This window comes from Serinus canaria, chromosome 9, assembly GCF_022539315.1.
Source record: "Serinus canaria isolate serCan28SL12 chromosome 9, serCan2020, whole genome shotgun sequence".
Lineage (NCBI taxonomy): Eukaryota > Metazoa > Chordata > Aves > Passeriformes > Fringillidae > Serinus > Serinus canaria.
The window spans coordinates 4,510,453-4,534,659 of NC_066323.1; the positions used below are offsets into that span (position 1 = coordinate 4,510,453).

The following is a 24,207-nucleotide window of genomic DNA, read 5'->3' on the forward strand; positions in this document are numbered from 1 at the left end:
ACACTCATGGTGAATGAATTAAAGAAAAAAAAGTCCTCATTATATGTGATTGCAATTTCATGTGTTTGTCTGTTGCCTCTCATCATAGTGCTGTGCACTTTGGAAAAGAGTCTGGCTCCATCTACTCCATATCTTCAGTAGTAATGGGTTTTCCTTTAGTTACAAAAGCTATTTTCTCCATCTGGACAAAAGCAGAATTGGTAGTTAAACTCCAGGCTGTATTTCCTTGAAGACCTTTCTGAAGTTACACATCACAAATTCCCAGCTTGCTGTTTTGAAGGTGGGGGTTGGAATGTGGGTGGTTTTCCATTCCAGTTACAGCTGATCTGCTTCTGTCCATAAATATTCAACAATTCCATTCAAGAATATTTTTAAAATGCTTTCCACTTAGCAGAATTATGCATTTTGTGTTCTCAGACTTTTAATTTGGCGAGTCAGATTTAGACACCTCCCCAGAATAGTCGGCAGGGCTGCAGATTAAATTAAGGTGTAATGACCTAGCAGAAGCTCCTGCTGTGTCCTGCTGGGGCATCTGCCCAGTGCCCATTGCATTTGGTAACTGATGTGTTCTCTGAGTTGTTCTGCCCCATGGACACTGGGATTCTGTGCTGTTGAAACCAGAAAGTGAATCAGGGGAAAGTTTCCAAAACTTCATCAAAGATCATGTGCTTTTCAGGAGTGTGCTGTTCTTTTAACCAAATGAAGTTAATTTATCATTTACACCTCAGATGGGGTGCAGTTCAGCCCCATGTGCCACCTGACAGTACTGGAATGATAAAACTAATCTAGAAGAACTTGGATGGATGCTTCAATGCCTCTGTGCAAAGGGAGCACATGGACTTCTCCATCTAGTGCAGTGTTTCTACCCTACCACTCTGTGTTTTTAAGCTACACACAGTCCATGTAATTCCATACTTGTGAGATCCTCTGTGTGCCTTTGTGGGTCGGTCAGGTTTCTAAAGTCTGAGAATTACATGTGTTCAGGATCTTGCTGGATCAAACTAATTGTATGTATTTGTGTAAGTGATTGACAGGCTCACTTAGCGTGCTAAAAATAATGAGGCTCCCTCAATTTATTCAGCAGGAAACTTGATATTCCTTTTCAAAAGGAAGGCAATGCTGTTGTTTAAAAAAGAAATGTGATGGCATGTTATTACTTGTGGATATGCTGTTGTAAATCTGAGTGGTGAGGCTTGCAGCAGCTCTCAGCAGATCACGTACCTTCTCATGCCTGAATCAAGGATGGATGTGCTGCCCTGGGTTCTGTGTTGGAATTCCCCCAAACAGATTTCATCTCCTCATTTCAAACAAGTTGTGTGGTGTCTTCTTTGAATATTGTTTTCCATTGTTCATTGTTAAACCTGCCTTTAAATCCAGAGCCTGTTTCATCTCAGAGTCAGATTGTCACCTCTGGGTGCCTGGGCCACACATCATTTGGTGGCTGTGGTCCTGTGGCAAAGGAGATGGTTTCCTTCCCTACCCTCTCTCTTCTTTTGGGGAGTATTGTATAGTTTGGATTTCTGAGCCCTTTTTGGAAACAGTTGGTTTTAAGATGGGGAAGAAGATTTCAGTGTGTCTTTTTTAGCCAGGCACATGGTTTCTTGTCCTCAAAGATGAGGAACAGGCAGAGTTGAATCCTGTACTGAAATAAGCCTTCAGATCTAATAACTTAGAATCTCCGTGGCCAAAAAATGATCACTTGGTGCTCAGACCTGTCTTCTTTCATGTGCAACTTATTTCTTAGCCAAAGTGCAGTAGCATCTAAATGCAGAGAATGGATAATTTAGGTGTTTGCATATGTGTCTGAATGCCTGGATTTGCCCTGGAGTAAATTCTCAGTGTTCAGGTGTGTTAATAGAGGCTCAGTGTCTGGCCTAATTTAACATTTGAAGAAGTGGGGAGTATAATGGGCTGGAAAAAATATTAACAGAAAGAGAAGGAACTAGGTAACCTTGCCTGTGAGGCAGGCTATTAATGTAGAATAATCTCAGGGTTTCCCCCCCCAACCTTTTCCCTATTTCTGTGTAGTAGCCTGATGATAAAGGGCTTTTCCCAGAGTTATTTTCTGTTTGAGTTTAATGTCAGTGTGGAGATTAAAGATGTTTGTTTTCCATTGGCTTAGTAAGTCTAAATCCAGCCTTTGAAGTCAGGTCATTTGAGATTCTTTAGATGAAAAATCAACTCTTTATTTGGTAATCTACCCAACACCCTCAGATTTCAAGCTTAAATAAAATGCTGCCTTTGCTACAAATGATGTCAGTATTGCCTGAGGTTTGTTTAAGCAGAAAGCTGAAGTCAGCTTGAACAAAACTTGGCAAAAGTGGGATGTTTTATTCATGTGGATGATTTGAATAATGTCCCAGAGTTTCCATGGTTTCCATAATTTTGTTGCACTTAATGTTTAAAGAGACCCCCATCCCCTTCATTTAGGGAAAGCCCTTTGGTAGGGATTCATGTTTAGGCTTATGGTGAGTGGTGTATTATTGCTGTGTAAATACAGAATTTTTCCATCCATACAAGCTCTCCTAACGTTTATGGAACTCTGCTGAGGGCTGCAGGGCAGTACCTGAGAGACCTGAGTGGTGCTGCCAGCAGGCAGTCTTGGAAGCTGGGAGTCAAATGAAAAAAACATCCCATGAGTTTTCAGGGCTCCCACTTAGCCTTTTCCTCCTGCCCCTCCTTTGCACAACGCTTTCTGAAGCTTCAGAGAAGGATTTACCCCTCTTCATTGAGTGTGGCGAGGAGCTCATGGAAAGGTTATTCTCCAACTGGGGTGTATCAGAGTAAAAACTGTTCCTGCTTCCACTCAGTGCTTCTCCCCTCCTGAAATCCCAGCAACAGACAAACCACAAAACCCACCTCCAGCCCAGCTGCTGACTGAAATGGGGTCAAGCATCAAGTTCAGAAGAGAAGGTGGGATCGTGCTGGTGCAAGGACTTTGCCCCTTTGTAGCATTAGCGTGTTCAAGCAGGGCTGTTCTCGTGGATTTTCCTAGTTTTGAGGGTTTTTTCTCCATTAATCTATTTGAAGCAGGACATTTGATTAAGGATGTAGAAGTTGCAGGTCTCTCCATTAGGGCTGAGTTAATGAATTCTACCAGTTCAAAATAGCAATAGTTAAGATGGGGGACACGTCGGGCAGAGAAAAGCTAATTACTTCCATTGATTGCTTGGAGGCCTGGTGCTGTGTCAGAGTCTCTCTGTTTTACAGAGACTTCTCAGCTTCCTGCAGCAGGAGCTGATGTTACAACCACGGATGGGGATGAAGCCCTGGCTCATTCCTGCAGGGATGCAGCGAGGTGGGGCAGGGGAAAGGAGTGCAGACATGAACCTGCAATTCCCCTGCCAGAATGGGTGGCAGGAGGCTGGTGAGGGTGTGTGAGCATCTCTGTGCCCATCTGAGAGGCAGATGTGCTCAGGAGAGGCAGAATCTCTCTCTGCATTTCTGGGGAAGGCACCCACTGCTGGCTGCTGATACTGGATAAAAGCTGCAGTTTGCTGTTCCTTGGCCGAGAGTATATTTTAGTTTTAATGCCCACTGCTGACTGCAGCCTGTTTGTCACTTGGTGATTGTGATCAGTTCCTTTAGAAACACTCAAATAGCCATAGCATTAGGGACCAGATAAGTATCCAAAGGCAGATTTGTAATATTGTCCAGAAGTTTAAGCTCCTGAAGATACCGCGGAATTACATTAAAGTGTGTTTCCTCCCCGTTTTCCATCTTTGGAATATTTTTTTGGATCCCAACCTAACTCTGAGTGGAGGGAGACAGCTTTTTTTCTTGTGGAGCCCATTGAGTTGTGAGCAGGGCACAAAGGGGTGTTTGTTCTGGCCAGGAGCTGATGGGCTGCGGGAGCCCTGACAAGGGCCCGCAGTGCTCCGTGCGCCGCGTCCCAGGAATGCTGCTGTTTGCCCAGGGGATGGCTGGGCTCACTGTCCAAACAGATCCCTGCCTGCCAACTGGGAACATATTGCAGTCTCTGTGAGGCACTCCATCACGGCTTGAATAGCTCCTCTTGTGCTCAGGCGCTCTGAGTGCGAGAGAGAGAGAGAGAAATATTCCTTTCAGCCTTCTGCGATGTCAAAAAAAGCCTTTAGTGGCTGTATGGGAGCATTGCCTTAGTGCAGGGGTTCAGAAAGGGAAGGAAGTTAAGAAGAAGGGATGGGATTTTTACCATTTGTCGCTATATTTTTAGATTTAAGCTTTTCTTTGCATGAAAATGTTGCTGTATCTGCTATTTCTTGGTGGTTGGGGGGGGGAATTGTAAATGCACATTTTTAACACGCCACTCCGTTTGTTTTGAAATAATGTTTGCTGTCACTAGCAAGTTCATCCCAGCTCTTTTCTAGGAGACTAATATAGAGCTTGTAAAATAATTCTTGTCATCTTCTAAGCCTTCAGCTGTAGTTTGTAAACATACTTGTGTTTTGGAAAATTACCATAGTAAGGCTTGATTCCACAGCAGCATGTGCATTAATTGATCCATTACCTATGTGAGCTTATTTGGAGTCAAAGGATTTTATACAAGCTTTATTCTGTGCTTGTGATATTTGGTTGTAGATAACTTGATATGATTTTGGTGAATTCATCTGAAAATTGTAATGCTTAGTGAAGTAACTTGAGGCTCTTCGCAGCATAAGCAAAATTTCTCCCTTGCTCCCTTCCCTCCCCCCAAGCAGCATTCTCCCATTCCTGAACTATATTTGTATCTAACTTAAATAAACATGGATTATAATTCCTTTAAGTGCAGTGCTCATCTATTTTTGTTTTCAGAATGCTTCACAAGCAATTTTGCAATTCCAAAGTGGGGGAACTTTTTACATGGAAGGAAAAGCTGTTGTGAAGACTGAAAACAAAAAATGCACTTTTAAAACCAAGTGAAAAATCCCGAATTTTGCTCAGGACTTGACAGTGTGCACGCATTATCTAAGAAATAACAAGAATGTGTTTGTTCTGGGACTTTTGTGTGCTGGAGAGGGAGGAAGGACTTCACTGCTGTCACTGTTTCTATAGTGACAGCTCATTCTCCAGGCAGTATTGACACAAACTATAGTCAATCATTTATAGCGAGCAAACGTAAAGGAAAAAAACCCCAACCACTTAGGAGTGTTTATAAGCTCTTCACAGTATATTATAAATTGCATGTGGAAGTTATTCACTCTCTGAGGTTTGTGTAGTTTGCTGAACTATGAGATGCTGATAAAGTATCCGGATGTGGTGCACATTTTTATGAAATACCTGTAAATGGCTCTGGCTAATGGATTCAGTATGGTGTATTGTGCTGTAAAATATCTGTGAGTGCGTGATGGTAAGAAATTTATCTTAAAGCAGGCAAAGTTAAATTGCAACAGCAATTTTTACCAGATGTTCCCTTATCTTTTATCATATATGTCTTGATAGTCAGAAGCCAAATTCTAAAGAAGAGCAACCTATAAGGAAGTGTTTAGTTATGGCCACATCCCACCAGAATCTCATTTGGACGTGACCTTTGTAGGAAGAATAGGCTAAGCTTGAATCCTGAGCATGCCAGGGTAGGAATTACCCCAGAGATGTTGCACCACCAGCAGACAAAGGATCAGGCTGGTGGGCTCCAGCTGTGGCTGCTGCCTTGCCTGGCTGTGATACCAGACTGTGGTGCCACATACTGTGCCAAGCTGTGAGCTTCTCTGTCTGACATACAAAAGCATCATGTGTTTTTACCAGAAGACTTGAAGCTGGGGCAGTGCAGCCCAGACTAACCCCCAGTTGGCCACAGGTTTGCCCTAGTAGGTGCAGGAAGATCCTGAAAGCATCTTCAGCTTGTTGGGTCTTTTTGGATTCCTGGTGGATAGTGGGAGAGATGCCATGGCTGCTACTGAATGTCACTTGAAAAGCCTGCTCAGTTCTCATCAGAGTGGCACTGGAGTTTTCCATGAAATATAGTTCAATTTTGGTAAATTTGTTTTTTCTATAGGAAAAGCTCAGTTGGAGAATGATTTCAGAATGCTTGGAAGTTGCTGTGTACTGATTTGGCATAGTGATATCCTTGGGTTTGGAGGAATGTTGGAAAAGTGAACATTTTGCTGTGCTTCCAGTCACTGTAAACATTTTTCTAAGTGCATCGTTGTGAGGCATTTTGCATTCTCTGGGATTTCACTTAGGAATGGAAGAGATTATAATTACCTATGACTACAAATTTATGGGTTAAATTTCGCTGTTCTTAATTTTTTCAGAATTTTAACCTGTATGACAGCAAAAATGTTTACCAAAAATTTGACAGTAATTTTCAGAATTAGTTCATGTATTACAAGTATGTGCATAACTGTGCACAGACCTATAGAAATTAGAGAAAGAAAGGAGGGGAATATCTGAAACAGGTGGTGTGGAACAATATTTCTATTGCACTGACACAGCAAAGTTTTAGAAAAGCTATTTTCCCTAATGCAAAAGATATTGATTTAATGTAACTCAGATGCAGGGCAGAATGTGAAGTGACAAACCACATTTTTCAAAGAATTTTTTGTTCTTTTTTTTCACCGTGGCTCTGGGTTGTTATGACTTATTGAATCTTAGCTATCGAGGGAGGGTGATTTAGTAGTTAGAGAGCTGAGCATCACTGCAATTTATTTATTTCCCTAATTCTTTCTCTTGCTGCCTGATGGTTTCTCTTCTTTGCTGTGCTCTCCTATAAAGGGAATATTAGAGCTTACAAGGTGATGTGTGATGGAGTTTAGAGGTGCTTTAATGCTGTTTTGTGCCAGGGGTGATTTTTGATGTTCAGCTTTCTCTTGGCAAATAAATGTGACTGATTGTGTTGTACCAGGCTGCTCATCTCTGGAGTTCAGCAGAAAATATGTAATGTCTTATGTTAAATTCTCTGGTGGACAGTGTAATTTCCTACAAACCAAAGACTCATTTGCCTACCAAGGCTGGGGTAACGTGGACAGAAAATGCAGTGTCAGGAGCATGATAGAGAAGAGTATGCACAGAAAGAAGCAGAAAGAAAAGGAGATGAGAAGCTCATGGTCAAAACTTGAGCTCCTTGCTTTGGAAAAAATCACCGTATTAGGTCTTTAGGGATGCTGCAAATAAAGACAAGAAGCTTGTTGGAGAAATACATCTCTGTGGCATGAAGTAGTTTTTTCTGAGTGCATCATCTTTCTTGGCCAGCACCCCATTGCTAGGTCTGAAATAAAAGCACAGCAGACTTGGAAATCAGATAGATGTTGAGTAAAAGTGCTCTGAGTTTAGCATAATGAAATGAACCTGTTAAGCACTCCCAGCAAATAAAGCAACCAATGCATTAGGTGTGTTTCTCCAAAATGCTTTTTTCTGATATTTTCCAGCTCAGTTGATGAACATCATTGCAGTCTTAACATCACAAAGGCTTGTAGTAATCAAGGCAGTCTTTAACCAGAAAGGTTGGTCAGTGTTTATTTCTGGAGTTCCAAAGAAAAGAGCAGTGATACTGCCTTTTTATATTTTCCAGAGATACTAATTTCTCTAGATGATTTTCTTCTTAGCCAAACCTTCTGATGCGTGCAGATTTCAGTAACTTCTTGATGGGCAACTGCATGAGCAAATTCAGGGGAAAACAGTTGAGTCACGAGCCCGAGCCCCATGAGAATAGATCAGAAGCCAGCATGATGCAGTGTTACAGAAACAGGGCTTTCTTCGAGCCGTGGAGACTCTGAGTCACCAGGACAAATTGTTTTTGTTATTTTATTTTTTTTTTAAATTGTGTGCTGGGAGGGCTAATGCACAAACTCGTATGACCCAGTGTGTTGTTTTGCTGTCTGTTTGATTCTGTTGGATGTGCAGCAACTCTGACTCCAGGTATTGCTGTCCCTTCATCAGCACTGCAGTGCTGCCTGGTCACTGAAATGGTTTAGAAACAAATAAATGTTGTTCACTGCTTGAGTGGAAGTGAGAAAAAGGAAAAGGAAGAGCACACCTGTGGAATCTTCCTTCTTATGAGAGTGGGAAGATTCCAACCCTCTTTGGTTTGCTCAAGTTGCACAGTTATGGGGACTTAGAAACACCATTCAAACTCGAGAGGTTTTGAAGAGAATTTATGGTTTTTGCCTACATCAAAGGTGGATAGTTGTTCAGGTGCAGAAATGCTATGAAGAAGGATTTTCTTTAATTTTTAAAAATTGCTTAAAAATAAATGAACTGAAACAAGGTGGGTGAGATTTGTGTTTCAATATGTCAGTTTATCCCAACCCTGTAAGTGTTCAAGGCCAGGTTGGATGGGACCTGGAGCAACTGGATCTAGTGGAAGCTGTCCCTGCCCATGGCAGGGGGTGGAACTGGATGAGCTTTAAAGGTCCCTTCTATCCCAAGCCTTGATGTGATTCTTAGATTAAATTAAGGCTGCTGTGCTCCCCATTTCTGTCAAGGCACACACAGTCCTTGCACTTGTTTGCACGTGCAAACCACAACGACCAAAGATAGGGTTTAGAATTCTACCTTTTGAAAATTGTAGCATTTTATTTTAAATAACACGCTACCCATGTTTTCTTAGCTGCCACTTCCCCTCCCTTCCCATTGGACTCTTCACTTCCTTTACTCTAACTCAGATGTTAGATCCCAACCATAGAGCTGAAGCAGAAATTCAAATAATTCAGAGGACAGTTTCTCAACCTGAGGTTGTTAAGAGGAAATCAAGAGCATTCCATGAATAGCTGCAAAGTGGCTAAATCCCTTCTGCCCAGCCCCACTCCTCTCTGCAAATTCCAGGCCCTGCGGGTGGAGTTGTCATGGAGGGCTCCTCTGCTGTTGGATAATCCCTCTGCCAGCCCCCTCAGTTTGGGAAGGGCCCCAAAAATGGGATTATTCCACCAGATGGAATATGGACTATGGAGCCTCCTGAGTGGGGGCAGCCCCCGGCAAGGCGCGGCTGTTCTTCCTCTGCAGGGACGGAGCCGCCGAAGACCTGGGAATGCTGAAAGGAAAACCTTTCACTTGCTTGTTTGAAAACTTTTTAATGAGCTCTGAAGAGTGATGGCCAGTTGAAATGCTCACTCCCTGGAGGACAGGGGGCTTTTAATCTCTATCAGGCTGCATGATGGATGTTTTGGGTAGTAAATTAGTTTTGCAGTTGCTGTAGCCAATGAGAAACTCCCTTTATTGCACCTGAAAATTCAGAGTGTTTCAAACGTGCTATGGAAAAACTGTCTTAGAACTGTTCTGGTTAGAAGTGTTATTTGAATAATTAGAATAATTTACTTAATTACATGATGTTTGGTTCTCATTGACAATTAATATATTTAGAAAGGGCAGAGTCTCACTCTCCCACTACATCATGCTGTGTGCTAGGATTTTTTTATCTGGGGACATGGGAAAACAAGAATTTATGGCTTATTTTTTGAAGGATGCAATGCTGTCAGTAGCCCAGAGGCGTGTTTTAAACACAACTCAACTAAAGTGCTCTGTGCAAAGGCTCAGCTTAGAAATATGAGAGATGAAGTGAAAACGAGGGGAGGATGACAGGGCCCTTCAAGCATAACCTGGTGACTCACAGCCTTCCTCCTCACCTTGAGTGTTTATAAACGAGAGCAGGATGTGAAAAAGTGAGTTAGTGCCTTTCTGGGAGAGCTGAGGAAGAGTCTGCTGGGGTCAGAGCTGTGAGGAGGAGCCAGAGTCAGCATAACCAGCTTCCTGAGCCTCGCTGGGGCTCAGGTGGCTCTCAGGTGGGATTTGAGCACCTCCCTTTGGGCTTGGCATTACTGCAGAATGTTCAGGGACCAGCAGCCAAGAAAATTTGGGCTCTGTGAACACGAAGAAGCTTGGAAAATGGGTTTTGTTGGTGCTAGGGAAGGGCAGGCTTGAAGGAGATGGGGCAGTGAGGGGTTTCAGGAAAGGCTGTTGGAATGGAAATAACAGAGGGCTCCTCTGTTACGAGAAGAGAGTGAAGAAGCAAAAGTGTTAAAGGAAAGAAGTGCAAGTTTGTGTCAATGCAAAGGCAGGTAGGCCTTGGGAGACACAGGTGGGGATTTCATGGAGCTTCAGTCACTGGGGATGCTGAAGAGGCAGCATCAGTCAGGGGAGGCTCAGGTGGAGCTGGTGCTCCAGCAGCTCCCAGTTTCAGGGAAACACTTGGCTGCTACACTCTCTGATCCAGGAGAACAGTGCTCTGGTTGAGGCTTCTCCATTGTAGAAGCAGCATCTAGCTTTTTAGCTCTTAATGGAAATTAAATTTTAAAACCCGTGTGAAGGAAGAAGGAGATGGCTCTGCCTCTCATACACAAACCTCACCTGGGAAAGCCCTGGGCTCACCAACAGCATCTCCAAGCCCTGTGCTGAATGCTATATTTACATTTTAGCTTGTGGTTTTTTCTGCCTCAGTTCTAGTGTAAGTGCAGTACTGTAATAAGACTCCCAACAGAGGGACACAGAATATTAATATGTAGTTGAAATTTGGTTTTAATACTTACTGAATATATATATATATATATGCATGAATGAAAAATATGAATATATTATGTATATATGAAATGTGCTTTTACTCCAGGGAGATGGCAGTTCACCGCAGCCTCACAAAATAGCCCAACACCTACCTGAGACCCACCAGTGTGGATGATTCTCATTCCCTCCCCACCCTCACACGATAGAGAGGGCTTGTTTGTGACAGGTGGATATTAATTGCTGTGTTTTTGATGAGCACATTCAAACAGAGTCTTTCAGATGATTCACTGAAGTTCAGGATCCAAACATGTCACAAACAGAACTCGTCAGCCCTGTGATGGTGATGGCTGGCACTGTGGCAGTGCTGGGTGGGGAGGGAGGGCTGGAGGTTTGGTTTAGTTCAGTTTCCACTGGCTGGCTGATGTTTCTCCCTGTGGGTGGACAGGTGAAGAACAGCCATCACCTAATTGCTGCCTTGTTTGGGGCAGGTGGAAGAGAACGTTCTGTGTAACTTCATTGTTGGCCAGGTTTGGGTCTGTTGCTGATTGTACAGTCCTTCTGGTGTTGCCATGGGAATGAAATAATTATATTGTGAATAACTGGAGCATTTTCTTCTACTCTTGCTGGAAAGTGGTCTTGTATAAATATTGCTGCCTTTGATGGAGGTTGTGCTCAGAGCTGACTGTTCAGTATTTGTATAAACTGTTGCAGAGAACAAAACTTTCTGCAAGAGAATGCCCTTTTATAAATGTGGCTGAAGGCTGACACATGCACACACACACACACACACACTGCCCAAAAAGCATTTATATCACTAGAATGTGTTGAAGAGCTGTCTCAGAATTTAAAAGGGAAAAAACCATTTTTAGTCATGTTCTCATGGTTTGTTGTTTGTCTTTAAGGTGAATAGTGTCATATTGTATGCAAATGGAAATGCTGCTGATAACTGGTGAAGAAGTAAAATTCTCATTTCAGGACATCTGTTTCCCTTGAAACTGAGTTCTGGTTAAAAGTTAGTCCAGTCCAGACCTGGTTATATAGGTCTGGTGGGAAGCTGATCTGGAGGATCCTAATCCTCCTTTAGCTGTTCATAGCTTTAGCAGTGTAAAAACTTCATAAATGAGATTTTTTTTTAATGCTAAAGCGGAGCCTGATGCTGACAGAGATCTCCCATCATTTGTGTGGCTTGGCAGAAGTTACTTGATGGGTTTTCCCAATTTCTGAGTTCAGCTTTGTGGTCTCCTTTTCTCTCTTGCAGTCTCATGCAGGGGCTAGGCTTGCAGTTTTCTGTGCAAAGTCTCTTCTCTCCCACATTTCTTGTAGTGCTGTTCTCTCTGTTCATCCATGGACATTCTGGCATATTTCTGTCATAAAACAAAGGGTTATGCAAAAGAAAAAGAAGTTGGTAGATATGAGGAAGACTTACTTTTTTTCCAAAACAGAGTATTTTTTCTGTGACACCCTACAATTTTTTTGCAGTCTCAAGTTTTAGTCAGGCTTCAGTATTGCTTTATGACCTAAATCCTATTCTGGGTTTGTGTCCAGTTGCGTTCCCACCAACTTCCTGTGTGACCCTGCATCAGGCATTTCATTAGTCTGTCCCACAGTTTCACTTGTGAAGCGAGGGGAATAACAACCCTGCTCCAGCCAGATGTTCTGGGGTTGGATTCGTGAGTCCTCGTGGGGTAACGTGGGGCTGGGTCACAGAAACCCTTTTGTGCTCCTGCCTCAGATGTCAGATGTCATCTTGGGCTAGTATTCCTCACGAAATGAATGTCTCTCCAGTTTCAGGTTATTGTGTTGTGGCTTGTGTGCTAATGGATTCATTTCAGATGTTTTTAAGTAGTTGGTTGTTCTCTTTGTTTCCAAAGTAGTCCTAATTTATTTAACAGTATTTGCCATTCAAGTCAACTGATTTTAGACAGATGTTTGTCTCTTGTGTTTCAGTCTAGACATTTATGATTTACAATCTGTAGCCCATCTGGTGAATTGCCATGGGAATATGCTTATTTTCAATGCTTGAAGTATTGCAACATACTCTTTGCAAGTGTTTTTGCAGTAGCGACTGGTGAGGCAACCATCAGAAAGGGTTTATTTTAGCAAAAGAGTCTGACTTGTTTGTTCACATTAGGACAGGAAAATACTCCATTTCTGTTCAAAAAACCCAACAAAAAATGTTCCACTCCAAAATGTTGCCTGTAAGTTGAAACTCTAGTGATAGATTTATGGGTCTAGTTTAAAAAAGAAACAAAACCACCTGAAGAACAGCAAGAGACCTGAAGAATCCCCCTTGTCCAGCTCCATTCTCTGTGGCTGAACAAGTTGACTTGTCCAACCTTTTTGAAAGACTTTAATGAGCTTTAGATGGCCCAAGTTTCTCATGGTGTGTAAATTTAAATGTCATCACTGCAGAATATGGTCACTGATGTTTTGTTACTGCTGTAGGGTTGCCGTATGCTCTGGGAGTGGGTCCTTGTCCCCAGGTGCTCTCTCCTTCCCTTCCAGCCCCATGGCAGGAGGAGAAGCTGTGGATGCACCAGGAGAGGATATGCCAGGCTGCTAAACAGCCTGTTGGCCTTGTCTGGGCTCTTCCCTGCTTGTTAAACTAGTGAAGTGTGGTGAGCCCCAAAACCAAGGTGCAGGATGGCAGGTGAGGAGCAGGACAGCTCTTTATGCTCTCAGCATGAGTATCTCCAGATTCAAACCACTTCAAAAACAAACGTTTGATGCTTGAAAAGTTACTAATTCATAATTCTGGGGCAGACAGAAGTGATTATTTACCCTGAGTTCCTCTCAGAATTTGGCTGGAATAGTGCTGCTGTGTGACTGCTGTAGTACTGTGGTAGCTTTGGACAGGACATGTTTGGGGCAAATGATAGCTTTTAGTTAATTTCCTGTTTTTACAGGTTACTGCATTATTTCTACAATATGCCCCAAACCAGAATGCAACATCTGGGAGACACACATTGCAAACCAGCACGCTGCTGAGGAGGAATCTTGTGGTTCTGACATGAAAGCTTGGGGTGCTGTTGTTTAACTCCAGGCTGGAGGTGCTCGAGCCTCCTCTGTGTGCAGCAGGTCAGGCAGCAAACACTGGCCAGAGGCTTCCAGGAGGCTCTGGTGTAAACAGCAAAGGTGCTGCTGTGTAAATAAACCAGAAAATGCTCCAGCTGTCCGCTGGATGCATTTGGCACGGATTTCTGAGCAGTTTGATTGGATGTTGGGATGAGTGAGTCTGTCTGCAAAATGTTTGATGTTGAAAGCATCAGTCAAACGCAGACTGGAGCGTGGCTGGTGCTGTCGGGTCTGTGGCTGCAGAGTCCAAGGGCTGAACGTGTCATTCCAGCGTTTGGGGTTTGCAGTTTGGTCTTAATAACAATTGTGCACTGGAACTCCGAGACACCAATATGTTTTTTATAACAGGCTTCGGTTTGGCATCTTATTTTTAATTATATTTATGGCAAATCAACTTGACAGTCTGTGAGAGTGAGTAAAGAGCTGTTGTATTTGTAGTCCTGGGATTTAGAAAAAAGCATTAAGTGGTCATGGAAGTCACAAGGAGTTCAAGAAGTGTGTGCTACCTACATCAAAAGTGCTTCCATATCCACTGTCAAACCCTGTGTGTGCATGTACAGAGGTGACTGTGCTTAGTGATTAAGCCATGCACCTGCAGGGTTTCTCAGGCTGATTTTTCTTTTCCCTTTTAGCTGTTCCATTTGCATTTAAACAGTCATTCCTTGCGGGATCCAAGATAATTTGAAATTCATGGAGCCATTTCTGTTAAACTTGAGGGTTTTGGTGATGTTTCTGAACTCTCCAACGGTGAAGGAATCACTTCACTACCAAACTGTGATCTGAATAGAAAATAAGCAATTGAGGTACCACAATGTGAATGGGCATGTGGTAGGCATCCTTTTATTCACATCTTGGTGTGTAGATGAGGTCATCTTAAAATTATTGATAAATCTGTAGAGATAAGCAGGATAAAACTCTCAGGCATGAGCTGGTGCCATGGGGATGCCCAAGTGTTAGACATGTTTCTTAGCATTTATCAAAGCACAGGTGACATTATTTTAGCATCTTTGACTATCCTGCCATCGGCAGGTTGAATGCAGCATGAATGGGGCTTTTTTCTGCCATTTCAGGCTTCTCTAAAGGTGTTTTTTAAAGCTGTCAACCCTTCAAGCACTTAATATTGTTAAAGCTACTCTTTTACTCTCTGATCCTGAGCTGCTTGAATCTACAAATTCACACTGATCTAAGGACAAAGTATTTAGATCTTGATCAGCAGCAGATTGAAGGCCCTGTGTCCTGGGAACTTGAGTAGACACCTGGGAGTTGACTCTGCCCTGTGCTGTACATGAGCAAAGTTAGTGGCCAAATTAGCTCTTGTCCAGGAGAGCATGCAGTTCAAAATTGTGCTGATTCTGGTATGTGAAAGCTCTTTACATGCTGTTTTAAAGGTTTTCCCCAAATGCTCTGAGATGCTCATGTTGGCTGGTGCTAACTAAGAGTTCTAGGCTGTGACCAAAAGGCTGGGAAGAAAGCTCACCACAGCTCTGCTGCAGAGGAAAGAAGATGAATGGAAGGATCCGGGGTTGTTTTGTTTTTTGGTTTTTGTTTTTTTCTTTTCCTTGTCATCACCTTGTTTAGTCCATAAGCTGCTTTGAGAATAACCAAGTGGAGGGAGAAGACACGTGTGCCTGACAGGGAGCCTGTTTGTGCTTGTTTCATTGAGGAAATTGTTCCGGAACAGCTGCTCATCCATGTGAAAATGCAAACCCTTGGGTCCCAGCCAAGGTCAGCAAGCCCTGGGTCATTTGTTTTAGCAAAGCAGACCAATTTGCCCTTAATTATCTCTCCTTTTCATTCTGTTACACCTTTTGCTCCATAGATTTACTTCCTGAGAAGTGCCACATGTGAAAGATGGGATACCAGTTTTATTTAGGATCAGGAAGAGGCAGAATAATTTTTCATGGGTTAATTTTAACTGTTAAGCTTTATAAAATTTAAGGCATTTACCTCCCTGGATTTAATTTTTCACTCAGCTGGTTCAGTAGGTTCTTGTTATTAAAATGTATAGGATTCTTAACTTGCAAACTCAAATTGCAAAATCCCTAAATTTCATATTGTTTCTCTGCTAGTGCAGGTATTGTGGTGTGAAATGGTAAATTGGCATTTGTTTGCTGGAAACAGGGCTGAGAAATTCCTGAACTTCAGGAAACTTCCAGTAACTGCTCTCAGAATGGGAACTTAATAACAAAGCCTGGTAGAGTTTGGTAATTGCAAAACAGTCACTAGAAACTCTGTGTAAAACATATGCCCATGTGCTGGAACTGGATATGAAAAATTCTACTGGAGACATAAGAAAAGCAATGCTCTGTAAGCACTGATGATAATGGTGTGGTAAAATTACTTCTTTGCCCTATAATGTTATGTGGAAGGAGAGAAATAGGAAAGAAGCTGGAGAAACTGAAATGCCAGATTCTGGCTTCTATAATTTAAGGAAAGAAAACTGATTAAAGTGATCTTTAATGCATGCATTAAAGGTCAGTAGGGAACAAGGAAAAAAGCTTACTTATTCCAAAACTGGTTTTGTACAAGAATTTTGAACGTGTCATGCGTTGCAGCCCAGGCTATAATTAGCCTTGAAAATCTTGGGACAGAAGTTTCTCAAGTACATTGTGACATTCTTCCAGAAGGAATAAAAATGACCAGAAGAACTGTCAGTCTCTGCTTGACAGGAATGTCCTCTTGCCAGGGCAAGGGGGAGGCAGAGGTGGAAGGGAGCCCTGTTTTGATGTGCAGTAAAATCACCCAATAAAACATGGCACAAGAAGGAAGAGAATGGTTGTTGTTTTTATTTTTGTTAGACTGAGTGTGCAGGTGTTTTTTTGAAAGGCAATAGATTTGCAAAACGTTGCTGGTTATTTGAAATGGTTAAAATAATCAGCTTTAATGCCATCAGAGGGGTGACAGAGCAGCACAAGTAAATAGGTGTTTGGGAAGAGGAGGAGAGGCTCAGACTGGGATGTCAAGGTGTTAATTAGTTCTGCCACTGTATGAGGCTGAGTTGCTTCTTTTACTTATTCAAAGTTGTATTCTGTTAAGTATTAACGTGTTGGAAATAGGAAAACTGTGCTCTGCCAGCTGGGGACAAGTGGGGTCTGTCCCCTGCCTGCTGAGGGGGACATTGGTGCCTCCAGCCTGGTGGCTTCTGCTTTTCTCTTCTTTCAGAGGAGGGGGAATAATTTCCTTGCACCTGCATTTTGGACAGGGCAGCCCTCCAGGAGCCAGAGGAGATGTGCTGTATTCTTGGGAAGGGAGCTTGGGGTGGAATTTGGCCACTGGCTTTGTCAGCAGAGGTGGCCAAGCGCTGCTGGCTGAGTTTCATGAGGAACTCAGCAGACAATCTGCATTTGTTAACAGGTTTCAAAAATACTCCAGCAAGCTCACTTCAGTGTGCAGCATCTCTGATAGAATGGAAGGACCTTTCCTCCTTTATTTTCCTTTAAAGTGAGCTTTGCATTGAGCTACAAGCTTCAATTTAAACTTGCAAAGTTGTGATTCCTAAGAGTATAAAGTACTTACATCCAACCTGTGATTGCAAGCAGCTGAGGAACATCCTCCTCTCAAGTTCTGCTTTTTAACAGGTCAAAACTATTTGAAATAGTAATTTAAAAAAAAACAAAAAACAACAACAACAAAAAAAACCACCAAACAAACAAAACTCAAGCCAAACAAGATATGGCTTTGTTTTAGTGTTAATTAGGTAGTGGTTGGACAACAAGGAGAATCTTTAATAATTGTTGAGACTCATTGAGCTGCGGAGGTGGGGGTCTTTATTTTACTACCACTTGAAGTTGTTTTGATACCATTGATGAGAGGAATGCAATAATGTGTGCTAAAGTCATTTGGCTAACCCTGAAATCAAAGCAGTGGAAACAAAATCTAGCTGCAAATCACCAGGCTGTCAGTCTTTTAAAAACCTGTTATCCAAATGACTTTAACAGTTTGTGGGTCATATGCAAGGTTAAGACTCATCTTGCACGGTGCACGTTTTGATGATAAAACACAATATTTCTTTTTTTTTTATTGGAGTGGAAGTGTTACAGTCAACAGTATCAGTGTGGGAGTTTGATTTCTTCCTGCAAGTAGATCACTACTCCATATGAGCAGTTGGCACAAGGTTTGGAAGGACAGATATGAAGCATGCCGTGCTTCATAGCTTATTTTTTGTATATATCTGCTCTCTGTGTAGAAACTCCAAAACTGTTCCATTTTAAGTTTATTTCCAAGTCAGAATAGCTGTTTTTGAGGACAGCTAGCCAATACATCTATAAGAAGTTTTGGTGAGGGGCTGAAACAGGTTGTGCACAAAGCTTCATTTACTGAGCAACATTTACATGTAATATTTAAATTATTTTCTATTTAAATGGTGAACTCAGGATTTTAAAATATATATCAACAGTTTTTTGCAGTTTTTTGAGTTTGAGAAATCACTGACAAGGAATGTGTTGCATAACTGTTAACTATTCATTTTACATATTTTCAAGCATGTTCTGTCCTGAAAAACTGAACAGCTCTTGAGATAATCCAGTGTGGATTAAATCCTGAAAAAAGCATCATTGCATATTCACAAAATCAGCCTTTACCTTTTATGAACTGTCCAGCTTACTGTGGATCAAAACTTGTCACTGTGTACAGAGCAAAGTGGATTCAGAGAGAAATAAAAAAACTCAAAAGAAGTTGGACGAGATTTTTTTTTTTGATTGAGAAAACATATTTATTTGAACAATTTTTCTGTTTTCAACCAATTGTCACTTCATATTTTTGATGGATTTAAATAAAGCCATTTAGATGGCAGCTCCTTCCCAATAATCATATACTGCTCAGGCTGAGTTTTTTCCATTGACACTAAAATTGTTGGCTGTCTGTGGAGACAAATACTTTTGTGAGGGTCATGGGGTAAGAGAGAAATCCATATGAGCTGAATAATAAGTAATAACTTTTTTCCCCTTACTGGGCCTGTAGTGTAGGTAAATTTCCCCACATAGTTAAACGTAGGAAAGTATGAAGTCCAGCAAAACCAGATCCAAAATATTTAAGTTTAAACTTCAGAGTTCCCATTTGCCTTGAATGCTTGATGGTGGTTTACCATATTTCAAACCTAGATGTGATTAGCAAAAGCTGCAGGGGCTGGTTAGGCTGTAAATAACTGGATAGAGAAAACAAGCCAAGATAAGAGGGGGTAAAAATAACTCAGATGGATTCCTGCGTGTAACTTGGATTTTGGGAGGAGGGAAGTTCTGCTGATGGTACCAGAAGCAGCAGGAATATAAAAGTGCAGATGGAGAGGGAATGACTGCTAATTTAATGTGGACTGGTTTTGCTGATATCAGACAACAGACTGTGACTCAGTTTGTTGTTGGAGGTTTCATTAGACGAGTCTAAATTTTAGGAGCAGTCACTCCTACAGGCCATTGCATCCCATCTGTGCCTGAATGCTTCATATGTTTTAGTGTTCAGCTTCCTTCCCTAGAATGTGATATGGTTTGGAGATGTTGGATGGCTTCTCCATCAGAGAAGGTGATGGAGTTTCCTTTTGTGTTGTCAGTCAAAGCTGAAATTCAGTTTGCAGTGACAAGGAGCAGGGTCCTGCAGAGCTCCTCTCAAGAGTTTGACCATGGGGGCAAATGGGCTAATTAACAGTTCAGTGTCGGATTTTAATATGTAATAAGGAAGGAATGAAATTAATTTTTCTTTTCCAAGCAGCAAACTCTGATTGCAAACATCTGTCTGATGTTTGGGGGGTTCGTTTTACCAACTGCTCCGTGTGATGTTCCCGAAGTTAATGGGTGAATCAGTCAGCAGCTGAGAGAACTATTTCCATTTTATCTAGACACTTTCTTTTAGCTGTGAGGCTCCATTTCCAGAAGCACAGTGGTTATGGCACTTGCTTTGTTGTACTTGTACTCAGTGCCTCAAAATGGAACTTGCATGTTCAGGGCTGGATTTCAGAGTGGAAACCATAAGCTTCTTGCTTGTATAACCACATTCCAAGGTTAGTCTGAATAGCTGAGATAATGAATTTGGTCTTTGTGCATTCTTAAATAGATAGATAGTTTTTCACATATGTGACTTTTCTTTTTTTTTTGCTACAATTGGACGCTTTCCTTGGGAGCTGCCTAATTCCAGGCTACACAGTTTCTGCTTTGTTCCCCGCTCCTATGTCTTTGACAAGAATAACTTAAACAGAGTTCAATATAGGAATTGTGGGCTGCTAAAGAACATATTGTGTTACTGCTTAATGCTGTATAAGTTGATCAGTGGGTAATATAAAGTCTATGTTCTAGCTGTTTTATGATGAAAATATTATTTCAGCAGAATATATGGTAAAGTCATTGAACAATGATCTTATTCTCAGAATGATGGCACAAGGCATTTTCCATATACCAGAAATTAGTGGAGCTGCTCATTTTGTTATTGCAGGCTTCAAAAGTAAAGCTATTTTTAACCTTTTCTAAGCCATTATGCTGTTTTTTTAACTGAAAAAACTGATATCTTATTTCTCTCTTTCTGTTAGGACCAGCAGAAGTTCCCATGATGTCACCCAATGGATCCATTCCCCCTATTCATGTGCCTCCCGGTTATATCTCACAGGTATGCTTCTTGAAGAATTAAAACTTTTATTAACAAAATAATAAGAATTTTAAAATGTAAAAGCAAAAGCATTGATCCACGTAGAGAAGTCTACTAGGTTGAAGTTTTAATTTAGAAGTTTTAATGGAAATGGTAATACACATCTTCATGCATCGTGCACTTGACTGATAGTACACCCACGTTTGCACAAGTGACCAGGGTTTTACACCTTCACACCCTGGTATCTGGAGTAGATTTGGGGTTTGGGCACCTACAAAAGCTCTGCACACAGACTGAGCCTATAAATGCAGCTTGGATTGTTTGTGAGAGGGGGAGAAGTCCTTGATGTTGGCTAGTACCTCAAGTTCTTGTGTGACAGTCAGAAGGGGTAGGAGACTGTGGAAGTGAGAGAAGGAGCCAGTGTAGCTATAAAATATGCAGCTGATCCTTGCTATTTTCTCAGCAGAAATCCTGCAGCATACCAAGAACTGGGGGTTTTGGTGTGTTTTCAAGAATAAATGTGATTTAACTACCTATTTATGGAAAAAAATGGAAAAGGTTTTGCAAAGCTGTTAGGTTTTGGAGCTCTTGAACAAAAACTATTGCTCTTCTGTGTAAATAAACCCAGATTACCAGTCTGTTCCTTCCATCTTCTGCAAAGCTTGGACTCTGAGGTAAGGAAAAAAAAACCAAAAAAAACCAAAACAAAAGATTGATATAAGGCATAACAGCTGTGATCAATACAATAAATCCAATAGTGTCACCATTTTCCTTGAGACCTGGACCAAAAGCCTCCTTAAAAGTACACAAAGTATTTCAGATGTCCTTGATGAATAGCACAAGAACTCTTGGTAGATATAGTTTGGCATCTTGTTAAGCAGAAAATAGATGATGTCCTGGAGTCTCTTCCCCTCCCCAGGAAACATGTGAGCTTGTGTAATTCTGAAAAATTGTGGATGGCGTCATACTTAAATCCCACAAAATACTGCAATCACTCTGTGGTATTTTGACTTCTGAACAGAGTGAAAACGTGCTTCAAGTAAGAGGGAATTTGTTAGCCAGCCTAGGAGAGAGAGGGCTGGATATCAGGGTGGTCCTCCTGCTCCTCAGCCCTCCCAAGGGGAGTGGTTGGAGTTTTGAGACAGCATTTGCTGCTTAATGCTCCTCATGGGCTCACCTAATTTAATAGACTGGCCTATATCATGCAGAGCTTTATCTAAAGATTTATTCTTCCTTTGAAATAACTTTTAACACCCTTTTAATATTAAAATTTTTATACCTCTCCACCTCTGTGCTGAGATAAATGGTTGGGAATAATTGGAAGGCTTTCCAAACCAGAGGGGTGAAAGTCTTCCAGCTGTATCTCTGTCTGAGCCCAGTTCTTCTGTAAAGCTTTTTGTGGGGCACCATAATAATTCCACTAAAGAGGCCTTTAAGTAGTTTCTTAACCAGAAAAAAAATCCAACCCAAAACCCTCTTCTGAAGCAGTTTTTCCAGGGAGCTGGAAATATGTTGTAAAGTTATAGGGGGAAACTCTGTATTCTGCACTTTTCTGAATTGGAATGTGTGTTCTGTTCTGTGGTGAGTCTCTTGCCTTTCAGACTGCTTCATATTAAATAGGAGTTGAAAGTCTGCAGTAATGAAACTAGCTCTTTGTTGTAATAAATGTCTCTGCCTTATTTGCTCTTGCTTTTGTCTGTTGCTTCATAGTTAAAGCCAGTCTTTTATGATAAATAATTAGAACACAACTTAAATTTAACACATCGAGGGAAAAGCCATAAAGCAAATTAATGCTCTCTGGGATATGAATCAAAATAGATTTGATTTTTGGTTTGATTTGTCCCCAAAGTGTACATCTAAGAGTCAGGCAGACAGCAATGCCCCTGCAGAGAAGCAACAGTGCCTATTAAAAAAAGGCATGAAGTCTTATTTCCATTTTGTTATGCCAAGCCTGTGTGAGCTGTGTTAGCCCTGAATATTACATGAGTTATCGAATGATTGCAACCCTTGATTAATGTGGTGCTTCATCACCTCTTTGGAAAAACGGGCAGGAGGATGTGAGCCCTGCAAGGTCAGCCCCACTGGAAGCAGCACAAACACAAACTCTCTTTCTAGACTTCAAGGACCACGTTAATAATTGTGACTAGAAGCTGGGTTTGTTGATGTTCAGGAGATGTTCCCAATGATCCAGGAAAATAATAGAAAACAAATACACACCACCAGTTCAAATCTTTGATGCTATGGTTTTGCTCTCTTGAAAGAGCCAGTATTTTGGATTATCTTTTCAGCAGACAAACCTCTGTGCACCTCTGGCAGATTGGAGCTATCAGATCAGGGTTCATGTCCCTGCAATTCTTTGTGGGCTAAGGGTTAGTTTAAATATAGACAAGAGGAGAAGTTCCTTGCTGTGCTCTTGGTGGACAGTATCTCTGCTGTAAAAGTTGGTTCTGGAAGGCGACATGGCAGAGAAATCTGCATTAAATGTGTGTGATGTCAACATTTTTGGCTTCAATTGTTAAGTGAGATTAAGGATTTGGAGGCTAAGGTGTTAAATTTGGGGACATCCTCATGGGTTGTTCCTGCTTTTCAGTATATGTCTGGGAGGAGAGGAGGAGGGTTTGAAGGGCTCTAATCAGGAGAACTAGAAAAATGAAAATATCAAAAAGCAGGATCATTAATGTGTTTGTTTAGTGCTACTGGCTGAGGACTGCTCTCTCTGAAATAAATCTGGAGCAATTCCTCTTGAATTTGAGAAGTTACTTGTCTTAGTTGGACAAAAAATTTGGCATGAAACTCCACTTTTGATTTTATTTACAGGTTTATTAATATGAGCTCTCTGCCACAGATATTTTAAGACTAAAGGACAAATTTACTGGTTGGACCATGAGGTGCACATGTGTTGAAGAGCCTCCTTTGGCCATGGTGTTTCTATGGTCTGAAGTTTTCAATTTGAGCCATGGTCCTGCAGTTCAATATTCCTGCACCAAGCACGTGGCATTTGACAGAACTAAAGCATAACTTCTGGAAAGAGGATTGTCTTTAAATGACATTTAAAATGGTAGAAAAGTTATCCCATCTCTGAAAACCGGGATTTGGGTCCTGGGTAGATCCTGTCCCCTAAGAGAGGTGTTCTCCAAAAGCATGTTTGGCTAGCATCAGGTTTTAGTGACAATCTCCTTGTTTTTGTGTGGCTTACTGCTCACTGAGCTGCTCAGGGTGTTCTGTAGGCTGCAGCCAATCCTTTAACAGGATGGTCCTCATTAAAGTTTTGAACAGAAGGAAGGTTGTGCAGATCTCGTGTGGAGCAAGCCATGAAGTGATGATCCTTTTGAGTTCATGGGCACTGGTCCTGAAGAACTGCATCATTCTAGATTTGAATTACCCCAACGTGCTTGCCAGCATTCTAGATGTTTATCTGTCTATTTTCACATTGAAGGTATAGATTTAATTTGGTGTTTGATTTAATACTGATGGATTCTGAAGATAGTGATGCAAACTTGCCACGACTGGCGTGAACTCGGATTGGCATCTTTAAGAAATTAAATGAATAAATAAAATGTTGACATCCAAGTGCCTCGTGGATGAGCTCATTCTGTACTGTTTTTGGGTACAGATTGATTTATGAATGAAGTTTCAAATTAGTTTATGAAATTTGTGAAGTATTGGTTGTGGTCCACCCAGTGGCCATGCTCCAGATGTCTTTGCTGAATCTAACATATTAAATTTAAGTTAAAATAAAGGTTGTTTGGGGTTTTCTTTGAAAGTAAGTGGAAATTACTTGCATATTACCATATAAACTCATACAGTAAAGGTGTGTTACAGAATGAGGGTGGTTGTTTCTTTAACTGGGTCTCACGAAATACAGATGCAATTTACTTGTGCACAATTAGCATGTCTTTTTCCTTAGAGTATAATATTAAATTTCAGTGGAGAAAAATGAGACAACATGGAGCAGTGTGATGTACTTTGAATACGTGAATTATCTCTAGTTACTACAGTGATATCTGCACTGGAAAACAAATAACATTTAAAATGGCATTCCCCAAATGTGGCAACCAGTGGGGGAGGCAGTTTTATTGTGTATGAGTAATGTTAGCCCAGGCTGCCCTGAAAGATCATCACCTACCTCATGTAGCAATTAAGCTCCCTAAAATATGGGAAAAAAACCCACACAGA

At 41.4% G+C, this 24,207-nt stretch overlaps 1 protein-coding gene across 2 annotated transcripts in view; it reads left to right on the forward strand.

The window, feature by feature from the left end:
* Nucleotides 1-24,207, forward strand: part of FNDC3B (fibronectin type III domain containing 3B) — a 184,664-nt gene that overhangs the window by 71,550 nt on the left and 88,907 nt on the right. For both annotated transcript variants that reach the window (XM_009089025.4, XM_030227160.2), the window contains one exon: nucleotides 19,976-20,052. In XM_009089025.4, the coding sequence (XP_009087273.1) occupies nucleotides 19,976-20,052 (77 nt within the window). The remainder of the gene's footprint in view (nucleotides 1-19,975; nucleotides 20,053-24,207) is intronic.